Below are 16,846 nucleotides of genomic sequence, written 5' to 3'. Positions count from 1 at the left end.
CATTAATTTCATTACCTATCTCAAATTTCAATTTTATGAGTTAACCTGTTCAAAAAATAAAAAAGGTATGGGACATTAAAGAAATGCACTGTATAGGCAGCCAAAATAGATTTTTTCCAGACATTGTATTTTGATATAGTTTGTATTTGCTATAGAGAACAGTTTGTGTGTTTAACAGTAAAACATCAGTAAAAATTCAATATATTGCCTTAATTTTCAGGAGAGATTAATTTTTGGGATCTAAACATCTTTGTAGAGTTTATTTTAAAATTAATTGCTTTCTTCCTTTCTTAGGAAGTTTCCCACATTTTTTTAAAGACAGAAGAACAGAAAGCCAAACCTTTCTTTCCCCAAAAATTAAATTGATTTTATTCAAGTGTATTTTGGCATTGCAATAAATCAATGATAGTTTTGTAACATTTTATTTAAAACAATTTAAATATAACAAACAATAAACATCAACTGTATGTATAAAATAAATAACAGAATGAGGAATATAATAATTGAAACTTGAGTATATATTTTTTAAATATATTTCAATTTTATTCTGATGTTAAGGTAATCATACATTATGTTACAAATTTATATTTATTTGTAAATATTTATAAACAAAGAACTATTTACATGAAATTGTCTGATCATATAAAATCCATGATAATAACGAAAATCAATATGGAGATAAAAGTGACCTTGTCATTATTTGGGAATGTATAACACTTAAATTTGTAATGTTTGACATTTCTTGATCTATCGATAAAATATAAGGATGAATAAAAACCAGTAATACCAGCATGTTTCTTTTAACTTATACTACAATTATAAACTAATGGCAATAATTGTGGCTATTTGGTGTCACCTCATAGATAGCACAAATTCCAATGAACTATATTTTTGATTTTAGTTTTAGTGCATTTGCTCTCAAAACCCTTCTCAGAATTTTTCCTGTCGGATTCCTAGGAATTTCATTCAAAAATACCACCCCACCTCTGAGTTTTTTTTGGGGTGATACATTATCTAAAAATAAAATTGGAATTAGATGTGAAACCTTATTAATTGTAAGTTAATTTCGAGTTTCAAACATGTAGCCCCGGAAAGTTAGAACAAAAAAAGGCTCTAGCCCCTGAAAATTGCTCGACAGCTAGAAATAGTAGAAACCGCGTAGGAAACTCAACGCAGGAAACTTTGTCTGAACTAAAAACTTCAACTTGCTTTCATTTTCTCAAGAAAAAAATGTAATCAATTTGAACTTGAAACAATTTTGAATAATTTAGGACAAATTGTATCAATTTCTGCATTCATAACTTTATTCAGTAAGTTGCAGATTTTTTAGTAGTTGATCATAACGAGTCACATAATTTGGTTCGTTGCTCTATAATAAAAAGGAAGCGAGTCAATCAGTTGGAACAAACACCCAAAGATTATTTTGTGTGATAATAGGGCCTAGTAGGACCACTTATTTTTCGGATTCCAGACAACCAGAGAGTGCTATAACGACGGACTCGGTTTATCGTCCCTTGACACGCAGGTATGTACGTTCTTCAATATCGAGTTCTTTTCACAGTTTGTTAAGAGAAACGCGAATTTACATAACGTAATGAGTGATTTGAAGACAACAGGAGCAAAATGGCCAGTGTACCTTTTTTTATATGCAGGAATGTTCCAAAAGAGGGCAAGGATAGGGGGAAATCAAAGGAAAAGTAACTTAAAACATTTCAGAAAGCTGTTGTCGTTCACCAGAAGTATCGCAAAGGTGTCTATACCAAGGAGTCTAACATTGTTAGGGCTGATAATGAAGCAGGAAAGATAAGTCGCGGGACAAGAGGCTGTGAGAAAGTAGCGAAATTCAAATTCAAGAAACCCTGCATTCACTGTGAAAAGGTAGCCTCTGAAAGATTCAAGGTCAAATAAAAAAGCTGTCCATTATCAGACGTGAGACAGTACGTATGCTTATAACTCTAGATGGGACAATACAAAAAATCACAGATGCTTGAAGGATGAACGATTCATATCAAGGAGCCACCAAAGGAAAATACCACGATTCTTGCCGTGAAACCTTCTTCCATTCACGCCCTTCTGTGGGCCCTCACGCTGCTGAGGGCACCAGTGAACGAAGGGAGAGTTCTGAAGTGACAGAATGTGTCAACTTCGTTGCCCAGTACCTTGAGAATAATAAAGACTCATGTCAGTTTTCACTAAATAACATAATTGAAATTATTACTGACGAGAATAATGGAAATGATAAATTAATGTAATTTAGTAATTGTAGTAGTATTTAAGTATAGTAATTCCTGATAATAATACAAAACTATTCATCTGCCTTCAGGATCTACTCAGACGAACTAGTAGCTAGAAGAAGAAGCACGCAGGTGAAAATAACGACTGTCACAATCCCCCCTTAATTGTAATAACCCATGTAATTAACCCCCTATTATTTGTAATGACTAATTTAATAAGTAATAAATGTTTTACTATAATGAGCATCTAACGTTTTCATTTTCTTCCCTGTACTGTTGTTCTGTGATCGTCTGATACCTGTTTTAATCATCAATCAGGTACGTAATCAGATCTTGACAAAATGAACGAAGTTTCCTGTTTTGGGCTGCCTTAGCGGAAATTTGGCACTACGAACTTTCTTTGGTTTAAAAGTCATGTCTCAGCACTGAAGTGAGCAAAGTCTATACTCCAAAAAGCATCTGTTTGAGCTTAAATTTCCTAAACCTTTAGCTCTTTGACATTTTCCAATCAGAGCAGTCAATTTGAATCTAGAGGGTTGTCAATTTTTTTAGCGAAGTTGGTAAAAATTGCCTATTTTTGACGGACGATTGCGGCTGGACTGATTTCGATGTTTCAATAGCCATTCAACGCGGACTTTAATGAATTTAGATGCAAAAAACTGACGAAAGCGAAAATTTCGTGGTTTTTAGGCTATGAAATCTGAAGCACAACCTAGAAACCATCGCAATACTATACCCGTCATTCGAGACCTTCAAGAGGGGTTAAAATGATTGTTAGCTCTCGAGCAATTTTTAGGGGTTGAAGCACTAATTTGTCCGAACTAATGCAAGTCTTGTGACATTTTTCAATTAATTTTATTTGCTTAGGTGTTTGGGATCGCGACAAGGGTTTATTTCAAGAATGAAAAAATAGAAATGATTCACCTATATGAATAAATAATTGCTACTGTTTAATAAACATCACTCGAGAAAAAATGTTACCAACCTAAGTTGGTGATGAAATTTGAATTGATATCCATTTTTGGTCCATAAAGAAAAAACCTGAGTGAAAGACCCAAGGTAAACTACTGTCTCCACAGAGGTCTATTGTAAAGTCAATCTCTGACCTCGACTGCTGAATGAGAGTTTGCTGTTTTCTGTGCAACTAGTAATGCAAGGGAAAAAGATGAAACCAGTGCTCAAAAATAAAGCAGCACTGTTTAACCCATATCATTAGTGCACTGTTGGAGTCAATAACAGTCCTCAAGTATAATGCTGAGTAAAAGAAGCACAGACATATTTGTACAAATCACAAATCGGTGTAAAGCTTGCATACTCTATGAATGAAAAAATTTGATGAAGTAATACCCCTGGAAACTTAACTGTCAAGAGATTGTGGCCAAATAATGAACTGCAGCCAAAACTTTTAAATTCTCTCATACAATTCTAATGAATTCAGTTAATGTTTGAAACCTATTGAATATCATTTTTATAAAATAATTGATTATTTTTTTCTTAAAAATACTTAGCAGCCAAATGTTGAAACACGATGCTTCAGAAATGAATTCTTCTACCAATAATCTCAAAAAAAAGTTTAAAAATATAGGTGTTCAAGAATCATACCTGCCACAAATTTCTCAATCTCCTGTTCTATGAGAGTTTTTCCTGGCTTTTTTACTACAAACGCCATGGGTAATTCCCCTGCTTCGTCATTTGGTAATCCTATAACAGCCGAATCTTGAATACTCGGATGTGTCAATAACAAAGCTTCTAGTTCTGCAGGTGCAACCTAGAGTTGAAAAAAAAAAACCACCAAGTCATGAAGATTTTCTTCTGCTAAAAATCTACATAAAAAAGGCCGTTATGATATATAAAATTACCTGGAAACCTTTGTATTTGATCAGTTCTTTCAATCTATCTACTATAAAAAAGTAACCATCATCATCATAATATGCTACATCACCAGTATGTAACCAACCATCTTTGTCTATTGTGTTACTTGTTGCTACTGGATCACCAACATAACCTTTCATAATAAGGGGGCCCTTGAAACATAATTCTCCCTCTTTATATGGTCCAAGGGGATTACCATTTTCATCTATCACCTAAATGAATATACATGAATATACATCATACATCATCATAAAAAAAAATTAAATCACCTTAGCCATCATTCCAGCTACAACTTTTCCACATGAACCAATCTTACTTTTTTCTGGAGGAGTCACTAAGACACCTAGAGTCGTTTCCGTCATTCCATAGCTTTGAGAAACATGTCCAACCTTGAACCTTTAAAAACAGTTAGTTGCTAGCTATTATCAATTTTCTGTTGAACTTTGAAGATAATGCTTTCTTCCTTTCATTTTTTTTTTCCATGGTAAACTGAAAGCAAGGTTAAATGGAGTTGATGTGTCGTAGAAATTGTTCTAATGCTTGCCCCCTGTGGCAGACAGAAACAACATTGAAGCTGACCAGAATATCATTTGGCTCCAAGTCCAAAGTTCTTATTTTCTCAGTTGGGCCTTTGGAGTAAGATTATCCTTTTCCTATGTGTTGCTGCAGTAGGCTCGTTACATATTACATATCATCATATTATCCTTGTATATAACGAGCCTACTGCAGCCACATGAAGAAAAAGGAGAATCTTAACTCAAGGACCCAATTGAAAAAATGAGAACTTTGGACTTGCAGCCGAAGGATATTCTGGTCAGCTTCGATATTGTTTCTCTCTTCACCATGATACCACTCAAGAAGACACTGGAGCAGGTTGAACAAATTTTCTCAGAGAATATGACACCGCTTCTCAACCATGTTCTCATCACTATGTATTTCCAATGGGATAACTGTTTCTATGTATAAATGAATGGAGTCGCCATGAGAAGCCTCCTCAGTCTTGTGATTGCAAATTTCTACATGGAAGTTTTCGAGAAAAAAGCTCTCGGCATCACTCCATTGAAACCTACTTGTTGGTACCACTACGTTGGTAATAATTTCATCTGGAGCTACAGTGAACAAATATCAAAACAGTTTCAACTCCACAACAACTTCGTTCAACCTCACATTCAGTTCACCATGGAAAGAGAAAACGAAGAAAAGATATAATTTCTAGATATATTGCCAGAAAAATATGTCACACAGTTTATCACAAGCCTGCTCATACTATTGGTATCTCAACAAGAAATGAAATTACTGTCCAGGGCACAAACCTGTTATGATAAAATACTTTGAAAATTGAGAAATAAAACTTCCTATTTTTTTTTACCCCTTGTATTTGTAACTAACGTTACTGGAACTTCATCCTATACGGACATTTTCAAATAAATATTATAAACCAAGTTGATGTATTTCGGGGTAATTTTTCTTCTTAGGCACTCATGGATGAACCATAAGTTCTACGATGCTTGATGGTATTGTTGTAAATCATGCCCGAAAGAAAATAACGCCGGCCGCCACTATTAACCATAAACCAAACGTGACGTAGCTAAAAGCGCGCGAATGTACGATGATTCTCCGCCACTCGAGAAGCAGCGAGAATAATGCTACCGACTTCGACAGAACTTTGGCAAAATTTCTACGACATTCGATTAAGATATTTAAAGGCTAGCCACGAGGATATCGACACAGTCAAGGGGAAGCTCCAGTGCGGTACGCGAAGTGATCTAGTAAGACGATAAACATTCAAATAATAGTTGAAGTTTTAGTTGAAGTGTTTGTTGTATATAAAGTGAAATAAAGTTAAGTTTGATTATTCAGTGTAGTTAATTATTGGTCAACCCACGGGGAAAAACGTAACAGTATTTCATTTTCAGTTTATAGTAAGTAGTATGTGACTTGTCTTGCTGTACTAAGCTGATGAATGTAGTTGTTACTTCGTGGTAGGAGATCATCATGAAAATTGAGAAATAAATCTTTCTTTGTTTTTTACCACTTGTATTTGTAACTAATGTTACTGCAGTTTCGTCCTATAAGGACATTTTCAAATGAGTATGTTGTTGTTGTTTATTGTATTCATTTGAAAATTTCCATATATGACAAGACTGCAGTAACGTTTGTTACAAATACAAGTGGTCAAAAACAAAGCCATCACTACCACGTAGTAATGGCTACATCCATCAATTTATAAAAACCTTTGTTGACTGTGTCACCAGGATTTGTGGGTTTATAACACAAGAAATCAAACATGTCCTACATCCTACAAGACAAACTCCACTTTTGATTACAAACCAGCCATTTGAAACTGAAAGTCACATTATGATCATTCACAAGTCAACTGATCAACTTCACATCGAGAGCTTCTGTCATCAGCGAGTGTTTACAGAATTTCCTGTTCCTGTGACTCAAGGTACATGAAAATTTCCAAAAGCAGCATTAACACCAGGATGCAAGCATACCTGACACCTATGTCAGGTAGCCAGAAGTGGGCTAGAATATAACAACATTCCTTTTCCCACCAGCAGCAGCAGCCTAGCACAAGTGTGGTCCATGAATATTACAAGTTCCTTGCAACCATGGCCTACCGGCATGAATTTTGTTCTTTCTTATTGATCAAATATCTTCGTTGAAAATTATTTCACAAAAATCCTCGAATATCACTGAAATAGGAGGTAATGGTACTGTTTACCATCAGTGTTTCGTTGAAGAAGTACAGCCTAATAATTCTAGATTTGTAGTGTCAAACTGAAATTACTGAATTTGACCCAAATAAACAAACAAAGGGTAAGCTAAATAAAACCGTTCAAAGAACAACAGACTAAATCCACTGAATTTTTATTGACATCCTGTTCGAATACTGATACTCTCATTTGAATACGTTTTAAAAAATATCTCCATTATTTATCAACCAGATTTGACACCTATTTTTTGGTTATTCAATATACAGAATATATAATGTGGTCCCAAGAGGTACATTTTTCATTGAAATCTTTAGAGGATGTCACACCTTAAGAGTGGAGGAATGGAGGGCCTAAAAATTACATAGTCAAATGACATTTTAACAATGAAATTTTTTGTCAATGGAGTTATTTTACCCTTTCAAAACTTTTGAATTCCCCTGTTTCATCACTGTGATATATGTAGTATTTCAATAACATTCGATTTTGTGTTATTCTTATGATATTCGCAAGTTACATAAAAATATTGAATGAAATGAAAGCAATTACAAAATTTCTAATGAGACAGATCATGTAACATATTTTACTGAATTGATTACCTTTCTTTCAGTTCTTTTTCCATTTCTTTGCCCATTGGAGCTGCTCCACTTCTTATTTCTTTGATACAAGATAAATCATAATTTTTCACCATTTTACCTTTCAGCAAAAATAACAATACTGGAGGAGGAACTATTAGTCTAGTCACCTGGAATTAAATTTATTTACAGAGATTCGCGAGATACTTTGTTGTACAACTCACTTTATACTTTACTATAGCTTCAAGAAATATTTTTGGCTTGAATCTTGATAAAACCACCATCGTTTTGCCACGCAGCAAGTTCAAAAACATCAACATGAACCCAAAAGAGTGAAAGAAAGGTATAAGTCCCATCATACCATCATTAGGATCATCATTTGTTGCCATGTGATTAAGAGAATTCCTAAAAATTACTACTAGTTACGTATATAAGTCTTTCAATGTCAATTTTTTTCAGTTCATCTCACTCCAACAATGTTTACTGAAAAAGAATATTTTGTTTTGAAATCCTTTCTACAATTAAAGTCGACATGACAATTAACAGTACCATTTACTTTTATCACTCTGCAATATTTTGACAAGTTTGGTAACAAACATACAACATGGCAAGTGGGAAAGTCGGTTTAGTTTGGAAAAAGTACAGTGCGAAGAGAGCTAATGAAATGATATTTGAGCATCAGTCTGAAGTTCACTTAGTTATAGTGCTGTATTGTCAGCGTAACTATCTAGTTTGTAGGTAAAAATAAGAATAAAAACATGATCCATTTATATTAGTTATTACAGGCGACTTTAATATTATCAAAGTTGATAAAGTGTGAAAGTCAAAAAAAGTAGTCTTATTTCCTGAAACCATAAGAGTCTCAGTAATAATCAACAATGAAAAATAATTAATTTTTATCTGCTACTTTATGAATAATAATTAAAATGTATGTACACATTGTATTGCAAAGTATTGAAGGTGTGATATGACTTTGGAAAATAAAGTGAGAACGAGTATAAAATTAAAATGAAAAAATTAGAGAGGCTATCGGAAGACTTGTATATTATTATATATAACTTTCTGTGGCATAGAGAACTGCTATCACAGATAATTGTATTTTTTTCACTTCCCATGGAGCATATGTGGACCATAAACATGAAAAATGTGTGAAAAAGAAAATTTTGTTCTATGTATAAGATTGGCTTATTCCTAAACAGGTTAATAGTAAGCATGAACCATGCGGTTAATTAAATGTCAACCACCCCCGTTCGATCTCTATAGAGATCGAACGGGTTTTCTATAGAGTAAAACTCAGAAAAATTCAAATAGAGATCTTGCCGGTTATTCTATGAAAAAATGTCTAAAAAAGCCCCACCACAGTCTTCTGAAAGATATCTCTGAAAAACATTAAAACGAAATAAGCTAAAAAAAAAGTTTGGGGGAGTTTTCAAATGTGCAGTTTTCTGGCTTTAAGCTAGAAGACAGCCCAAATAATCAATGAGGTAATTGAAAACACCAAATCTTTCAAATCGTCTTGAAATGGTGGAAGATCTTGTTACCCCATTCTTCGAAACACGAGCTTAAGAGCAAATTCCCAGTAATCGATTCAGAAAAGTACTCAATCAAAATGACTGAAGTACTCAATCAAAATGACTGGAAAAAGTTTTTGGTCACAAGGAGGGTGGGTTATCAATGTCTCTCTAGTTCTCGACAACCTGGTGAAAAATCTGCAAAAACCTCACTTGTGACTTCACATCAATAACATTCTTGTTTAAAACTACAAAATTTGGATACATAGATTAGATTAATATGGAGCTTCTGTGCTGAACAGCCATCACACGGCGACCTTTGCAGGTCTATTGCGTGTGCCCTCATGTATGCTAGAGTTCCTTGTCTAGTCCCGTCCTTGTAACTAGACTCCATAGGCCAGACAGACCTCAAATTCCCCATATATTGAGAGGGTTGTGGTTTTCCTTCTCCTAAAGTTGCAAACCTTATCCTTGACAGACCTTCGCAATAGCATAGTATGTGTCCTCTTGGCAAAGCCTGCATAGGGCTGTGTCTGCCAGTCCAATGTTGTTCATGTGTTTGTTGAATCTACAGTGTCCCGTCAATAGCCCGACCAGAACTCTAGTTGATCGCCTATTCAGACTCAGTAGGTACTCCATGAATTTTGGCGATGGCTCTTTAATGAACTCTTTGGCCTGTCTCATACCCGGCGCCTTATTTAACCATTTTTGAGATTGTTTTTCCTTCCAGTTGCTGTTACAAGTTTTTCGCAGCGCTTTGCCTGTACCATAAAAGGGTTCTGGGCCAATGGGGGAGCATTGTGCTCCTTCTCGTGCTAGTGAATCAGCCTCTTCGTTGCCCTTGTATCCACGTAGTACCAAAAATTTCGTACTACAAATGTCATTCGACCACAGTCTACCAGCTCGAACTTTGTTCTCCCTAATCATGACCTGAAAGCCTATGTTCTTATATAATTTGGTATATCTACTAATTGCTTTCCTCCAGTGATCCAGTGGGTAAAACATGATGAGTTCTCTTTCCTTTTGTTGTACTGCCTGTAGTTCTCTCCTGTAGGTCTCTCCAGCCTGCCTGTAGGTCTCTCCAGCCCAATTTGGTTCAGGTGTCCTCTAAATGGTCATTGTCCAGTGGAGGGTCGAATAGACCCACTCACTTTGGACCTAACCAGTGAATATCCCTGTGATTATTCTGAGCCGATTCCTCAGTGTTGAAGCCACTGAAATACCTCTAAAGTTATATACTTGTAAATCTCAGCTGAGTTGGGATTGAAAAACCTTCCTAAGGCAACTATCAGAGATAAATCAAGCAACCTAAATATGTGTTTTAAGTCAAAAGGTAGTGAGAAAACCAATATCCTCGCAGAGGAGGGGGACAATATTCCATTCACTGTTTCAAACTTTTTAAACAGAAAGAACAATTTCGATGATGGAAACTTGATCTACTCAGATATCATTGGTATGAAGTGCAAGGACAAGGGCAAGCAAAAATGTTGATTAGTCTATCGACAACGAAAGCTAATTGGATATGAAAAACAAAGAAATGGTAACAAGACCTCCGACTAACCATTACAATCTACATCAATTTGATATATAAAATTTTTAGTCTAATTTTTCAAAATTAGCATTTGAATTTTCAGACTGTCGAATTTCCTTATTTGTTACTAATCGATTTTCAGAACTCACCTCAATATATCTACATAGGTTGTCATGTTGTCATGGGTACACATAACACCCTTAGGTAACCCGGTGGTGCCTGAAGAACATAAAATGGTGGCAACAGCTTCTTTTGTATCAAGTGGAGCAGCTTTGTAGTCATCATCAATTTCATCAAATTCAGCACCTTTAATTATATCTTGGTAATTCACAACATTTTTATAACTGGGATGTGACCCTTCAAACAATATCACTTGTTTCACATAAGGATGTTCAGGAAGTATGGAAATTATTTTATCAACTGTTTCACTGGAGCAAAAAATCATTTTCGGTTGGGAAAGGCCGAGCACATGTTTCAATTCACCTAAAATATTACAATATTAATCAAAAGAGTTGAATGAAATGACATACAGATATGTAAATTTCTTGAACAAGCCAAGATTGATTAAGAGTTTTCACTGAACAGCTTTCAGAATTTTCGATTTATTGTTAGGAGCGTGTAACAAAATAGACAAATACATATGTCAGAGGAAATGAGATTTGAAGATACTTGATAATTAGTCGCTAATGAGGTTGTAACAATTGATGTTTACAAGTAGACCATATACTTACATTACCTCATGTTAAGAAGTGGAAAAAAATAAAGAATGTGGTTTCTACAAATATTCGTAGGTAAACAATGAAAATGTTTTACTTTTAATGAAGGAGACTAGTTTGACCAGTAAAACCTCTCAACCATGGTTTACTGATACCCTTCGAATATTGAGGAATCTGCACGTTAATGCCTCAAGGAGATTCAACAGAACTAAACTCGAAACATGCATTCATACTGTTCTCTGCATAATACCTTGTAACACGTCCGTCTCTCTAATCTGAAAAGAAGTCCTACTATAGCCATGTGAACCCAACTCAAATTATGGAATATTGGCAATAACAACGTATCCACATTTCTAGCCACGGCTAAAAGATGCCAATATAATCAATGATAATTTTATTGACTCAAAATCACTACCTGGCCAATACAATACAATACATTGAAAGCTTCCACCAAAATTTTTCATCAGCATCCTTAGAGTTTATTTCTATCAGTCCAGTCCAATAACTAATTCTCAAACAGAAGCCTCTTACTGAAATCTCTGGTTAAATGCTATAACTGCATTGCCTTTTGCCCCTCTCACATATAATCAATTTATCATTTGAAACAGTCTGTGTTCCCCAGTAGTGGAAGACATTAGGTGTCAAACCAATACCTAAGAAGCTCTCTACAAAAGTAAATAGCCTCGGTGATCTTCGCCACATGAATCTGACATCTGTTCCCCCTCAAAATCGCTGAAGAAGCCATACAGATACAAGACTTTGTTGAAGAACAGCATATTCTACCTTTGAACCAGTCAGGCTTCTGTACAGTCTCTGCATCACGTTCTATGACAGACGATTTCCTCAAGGCCCTAAATAACCAAAAAAATGGTATCTCTTACTCTATTGGATATGTCAAAGGCTTTTCATACTGTCGACCTTGACTGCTTAATCGCGTAACTTCATTACATTGGGTTTAATGGTGGAATTCCAGACTGGTTCAAAGCCTTTCTCTTCAACTGATTACAATTTGTCAATGTAAACAACCACCTAACAGTACTCACTTTGGACACCCAAATTGTCAATAACGGCGTACCTCAGGGTTTGGTACTCACTCCAACTCGTTTTGCTATTTTCATATCTGACTTGCAGAAGTTAATGGAATACTGTAATCTGTATATGTTTGCTGACGTCTTGTCAAAAATTTGATATGCTGAAGAAAATAAACAGAAAATAAACAAAGATCTTACAACCATAAAAAGGTGAACAGAGGAAAACTCTCTACTCCCAAACCCTGCAAAAAGCTTAAATATTCTTATTGGGTCATCCTTCCACTTAAGCCGCCTTGATGTGTTCCCTGTATGTACTGACAACGAATTCATTCCTTCTGTATCTGAAGATTAATGTCTTGGTGTTATTTTTGTTCAAATTCATCAGACAATTAGATATCATCACAAAGAGAACCTACCTAAGCCTTTAAAAACGATTCTCCTTCAAACGGGATCTGGGTGCTACCACTAAAAAATGCTTCCCAATTCTTGTGTCTCCCATACTAACTATGATGACATAGTTTATGGACCTTGTCTATCACATGAAGGGCTTGCAAAATTGCAAAAAATACAAAATCAATTCATTCATTTTATAAAAATGGTTCTTCCTCAAGCACATTGATATTGATGAAATGTGTTTTGTTCACTACATTTGTCTTGTCAACAAGATTTCGGCTACTGGACTACCCAAGTACCTTGCCAAGTACAACAGATCACTGAGGAACATAAATGATAGATTTTCTATTCCTGTCCATCGTTCTTCATTTTTTGAGGCATCCTTCTCTTACTTAGCAACTTATCTGCCAAATAATATGCCATTAGAGTATTGTAATCTATCTGCTCCTAGTCTGAAGAAAAATTTCAAAAAGGCTATCCTGAATGGGCAGTTGAATTAAATAAATTTTAGCAAATTTCAATCCTTTCAGTTTGTTTGTATCATATGTTTTTCACCTGTTTTTGGGCTTGATTGTATTCATTTTGAATGTACTTTGTCCTTTTGTGTGTAAATTTTAATTATAGAACAGAATAATAACTATCAGGGTCAAATGGGCAGCCATTTGATTAAAGTAAAAGAGAGTAGCAGATGATACAATTGGGAACTTCAATAGTTTTTTTACTTCAATTCTTATATGTACATGTGTAAATTTTATATAATATTTATGGTATTGAAAAATATTTTGATTCTGATAATGTGACACATATTCACAAAAAGTGTATTTTAAGAAGTGAACAAGACTAAAATACTTCAAGCTCTCTTAACAAATGTCTGGGTTCTTTTAATGATTATAAACAAGTAATGTTTTTCTCAAATATAGATAATGAAAGTTTTCAAGCAAACAGTCTAGTAGATAAGCAATAAAAATAGGATTAACTGTCAGTATCTGTTATTCTGGATTCACCGAATAGTGTAAATTATTTTTATGTTGTAAAATTTTAAAACAACAATTGTTGAAAACAACATTTACTAGCGTGATTGTGTCGGTATACCAACTTGTGATTCTCCAGATATGAAATGTAGTGATGATTAAAAACTTTGAACCAACACAAAACCTGTAACATTATTTTAAGTTTCAAAAAAGTTAAAGAGTATTTCAAATAAATTTTGGTTAGGTCATAAATATCATGAGTCACTGCTGGCGTACATAAATGTTTTGAAACAGGTCATTTCATTGAGCTGAAAAGTCAAACCACAAGTTTCTACATCAACTACAGAATGGGAAATCACTTCCTTTAGCTTTCAGTGCAAGAAAAGAATTAGATGAAACCAGACAGGTCTGTCTTAATCTAATTTAGATCCAATCAGCAGTACTCGAGAAAGGTTCTGAATGAAACTTTTGGGTTCAGCTGTTTTCAAAGAAAAGAAAACAATGATTTTTCTTATCATTTTTATATTCATCATAATTTATATAAATACCATTTTAATCATGAGCTTCATATTTGAAATAGGTTCCAAATGGGTATGTTTATCCATTCAAAAGCTAGTGTTTTCTAATTTCATACTATCAGAAAGACAAATCACAGATCTTTCAAAACAAAAATATTTGTTATGGTTTTTGTTTAAAACAATAAAACACAACGTATGTTTAAAATACAAACTGAGTAGAAAAAAGTATCTTCTGTATAATTCAGTGTTCATATAGAAGTATTTGTTTCGAAAGAATTTTTTTCTTTTGTGTAATTCAATGTTTATATGAAAGTAGCTGTTTCAGGAGGACTTTCTTTCAGTTTGTGTCTGAAAGTTACTTCTTTGCATGATCTACACATCCATGTATAGAGTTACTTATTTTCGAATTGATTACTTCCTTCCCGTGGGTTGGGCTACCTATCGGGCGCGTCCCCAGGTGGCGGATAGGGAACGGCCAGGGGACTGGAGGTCCTATCCGGGAAGCCAATGTGGCCTAACGGACGGGGTTGACGGACTCCTGGTCCGTGGCAGAAATAAGTAGGGTGAGGGGAACTAATACCCCCAAAAGCCCTGCAAAACATGCCACCACGGACCAGCCTACCCAAGCTAAGATATAAGGAATCGTGTCGACAGCTGAATGGCCGCAGGGTTATATGCGATTACGAACGATCCCCTTGAGGAACCGGGCGAAACCTCATTGTAACTAGCCTTCCTATGGTAATGCGGGGCTCTGCTAGAGGTGACCAACCCTTCCCTTGCTACTCGTGGGAACATACATGGACACTAAACGAATGAATAAAAAACCAACCAATCCCGAGGCTGGGCAGCAATGCTCATCTCAATTTAGGGCGGGGGCTGGGGATGAACAGAAATGCTCACCCCAAGCTACCGCTCAGAAAGAGGCTGGACATAGCAGACCACCTCGCGATGCAACGCAAAGGCCAAGGCGTAACCGTATCAGCGGCGCCGAGGCCAAGAGGAGGAAGAGAGCGAAAGAGGCAGAAGTGGCAGCAACTATGAGTGCACCCTCCACCTCCCCCACTCCATCCTCAACAACAAGGGCACCTCTTGCGGAGGACGCCAAGAGCTCCGCCTTGGAAAAAATGCAAGGAACCGGCTGCCACCGCAGGAAAGCACCCTCACGCGAGTACCTTCACGGAGGGAACCCCAAGAAGGTTGAAGAAGCTGCGCAGCGACAGAAATGTCGCTGCACCTTCCAAAACCTTCGTGGAGGCCGCCTTGAGACACCTCAAGGTAGCCATCATAGATGAGACTAACCCGTACGGTAAGGTTACCGCAGAACGAGAGAGTCTCATCAAAAAACAACTGTTGGAGGAGCTGGACAAGATCATCTTCTCCGCTTCCAGCAACAACAGCAAACCGCCCACGTTCAAGTCGTGGACATACTCCGGTGAAATCATCAGAGTGGTCTGCGATGACGACGTGACGCTAGAGTGGCTGAAGAAAGCCACAATGAGTATTAAGCCATGGGAGGAGGCATCACTTGCGGTCGTCAGTGTGGATAAGCTCCCGAAGCTTACCAAAGCCTCACTCTGGATCCCGGAGGACGTCCACAAGACGACATCCGGTGAAAAGGAGAGGGTGCTGGGTCGGCTAAAGGCGCAGAATCCTGACCTGAAGGTAGCAAGATGGTGCACCTTCAATCATGAGGTTAAGATGAACCCACAAGGACACCTCTTCGTCTTCGGGATCGGAGAAGATGATATGGCTGTCCTGAAGAAGAAGTCGATGAGGTTAAGCTACGCGTTTACCTCACTGACTATTAGGGCAACAACAAAAGAAACAGATGTCCTTGGAAGTTGAACCACCTAAAGTGGATATTGACCCCAAGGCCACCATGGGTCCCGAAAAGGAAGTCGAAGGATCTGAACAGATGGCATTCGATGACCTGACGGAGGAGGCACCCAAAAACGGCGAGGCCACCCCCCCTTAGCAGGGGAGCACATGGACCTCTAAAGATAACTTTGTATCCAACAATTGTCTCATGGGCAAGGACGTTGGAAAAAAAGTAAAAATAATACAATGCAATCTCCAACACAAAAAGGCGGCAACGGCAACACTATGTCGCCACCTTGATGTATTGGAGGAGGCAATAGTTTTGATCCAGGAGCCCTGGATAATAAAGACCAACATTACTGGTTTCAGTAGTTTAACTGGTCAAATTTTCAGCTTACCAAGCAACCAGCAACCTAGGACGGCTGTCTACGTTCCTAGGATATACAGAGCGTTTCCGATGGCACAATTCAGCACCTCAGATCTCACTGCGGTCAAAGTTGAATGTCCAGTTGGGAAAGGCAAATATATGGCGTTGATAATCGCATCGGTGTACCTCCCTTCAGATGCAGCCACCCTACCACCGACCAGAGAAATGGAAGTACTAGTGGACCACTGCCTCAACCAGAGAGTGGAGCTCATATTGGGTTGCGACTCAACCTCTCACCACGTGAGCTGGGGCAGCAAGGATATCAACGCCGGAGGTAAGTCGCTATACGAATATATAATACAGAAAGATCTAACAATCTTGAACAGAGGCACGGAGCCAACATTTATTAATGCCCTTAGCCAAATGTTAATAGATATCACGCTCAAACAAAATCCAAGACTGGAAAGTCTCGGACTATATTTCTATGTCAGACCACCCCTGGCTGCTACGGTAAGCTAGGATCTCAGGACTACTGTAAAATCCCGTGACCCGAAGAGGACGGATGTAGCTCTCTACAATCGACTCTTAAGAG

At 36.7% G+C, this 16,846-nt stretch overlaps 1 protein-coding gene across 1 annotated transcript in view; it reads right to left on the bottom strand.

Annotated features, from left to right (window-relative positions):
* Window positions 1-406: 406 nt before the first annotated feature.
* Window positions 407-16,846, bottom strand: part of LOC111518288 (luciferin 4-monooxygenase) — a 28,282-nt gene continuing 11,842 nt past the window's right edge. The window contains exons 3-9 of the mRNA XM_023174706.2: window positions 10,590-10,923; window positions 7,623-7,803; window positions 7,423-7,568; window positions 4,376-4,502; window positions 4,094-4,318; window positions 3,837-4,002; window positions 407-1,014 (exon numbers count right to left, since the gene is read on the bottom strand). Of these exons, the coding sequence (XP_023030474.2) occupies window positions 884-1,014; window positions 3,837-4,002; window positions 4,094-4,318; window positions 4,376-4,502; window positions 7,423-7,568; window positions 7,623-7,803; window positions 10,590-10,923 (1,310 nt within the window). The 3' untranslated portion in view covers window positions 407-883. The remainder of the gene's footprint in view (window positions 1,015-3,836; window positions 4,003-4,093; window positions 4,319-4,375; window positions 4,503-7,422; window positions 7,569-7,622; window positions 7,804-10,589; window positions 10,924-16,846) is intronic.

This window comes from Leptinotarsa decemlineata, unplaced genomic scaffold, assembly GCF_025532065.1.
Source record: "Leptinotarsa decemlineata unplaced genomic scaffold, Ldec_3_MD MMD2_tig00000199_RagTag_RagTag, whole genome shotgun sequence".
NCBI lineage: Eukaryota > Metazoa > Arthropoda > Insecta > Coleoptera > Chrysomelidae > Leptinotarsa > Leptinotarsa decemlineata.
This window is presented reverse-complemented; position numbering and strand designations above follow the sequence as displayed.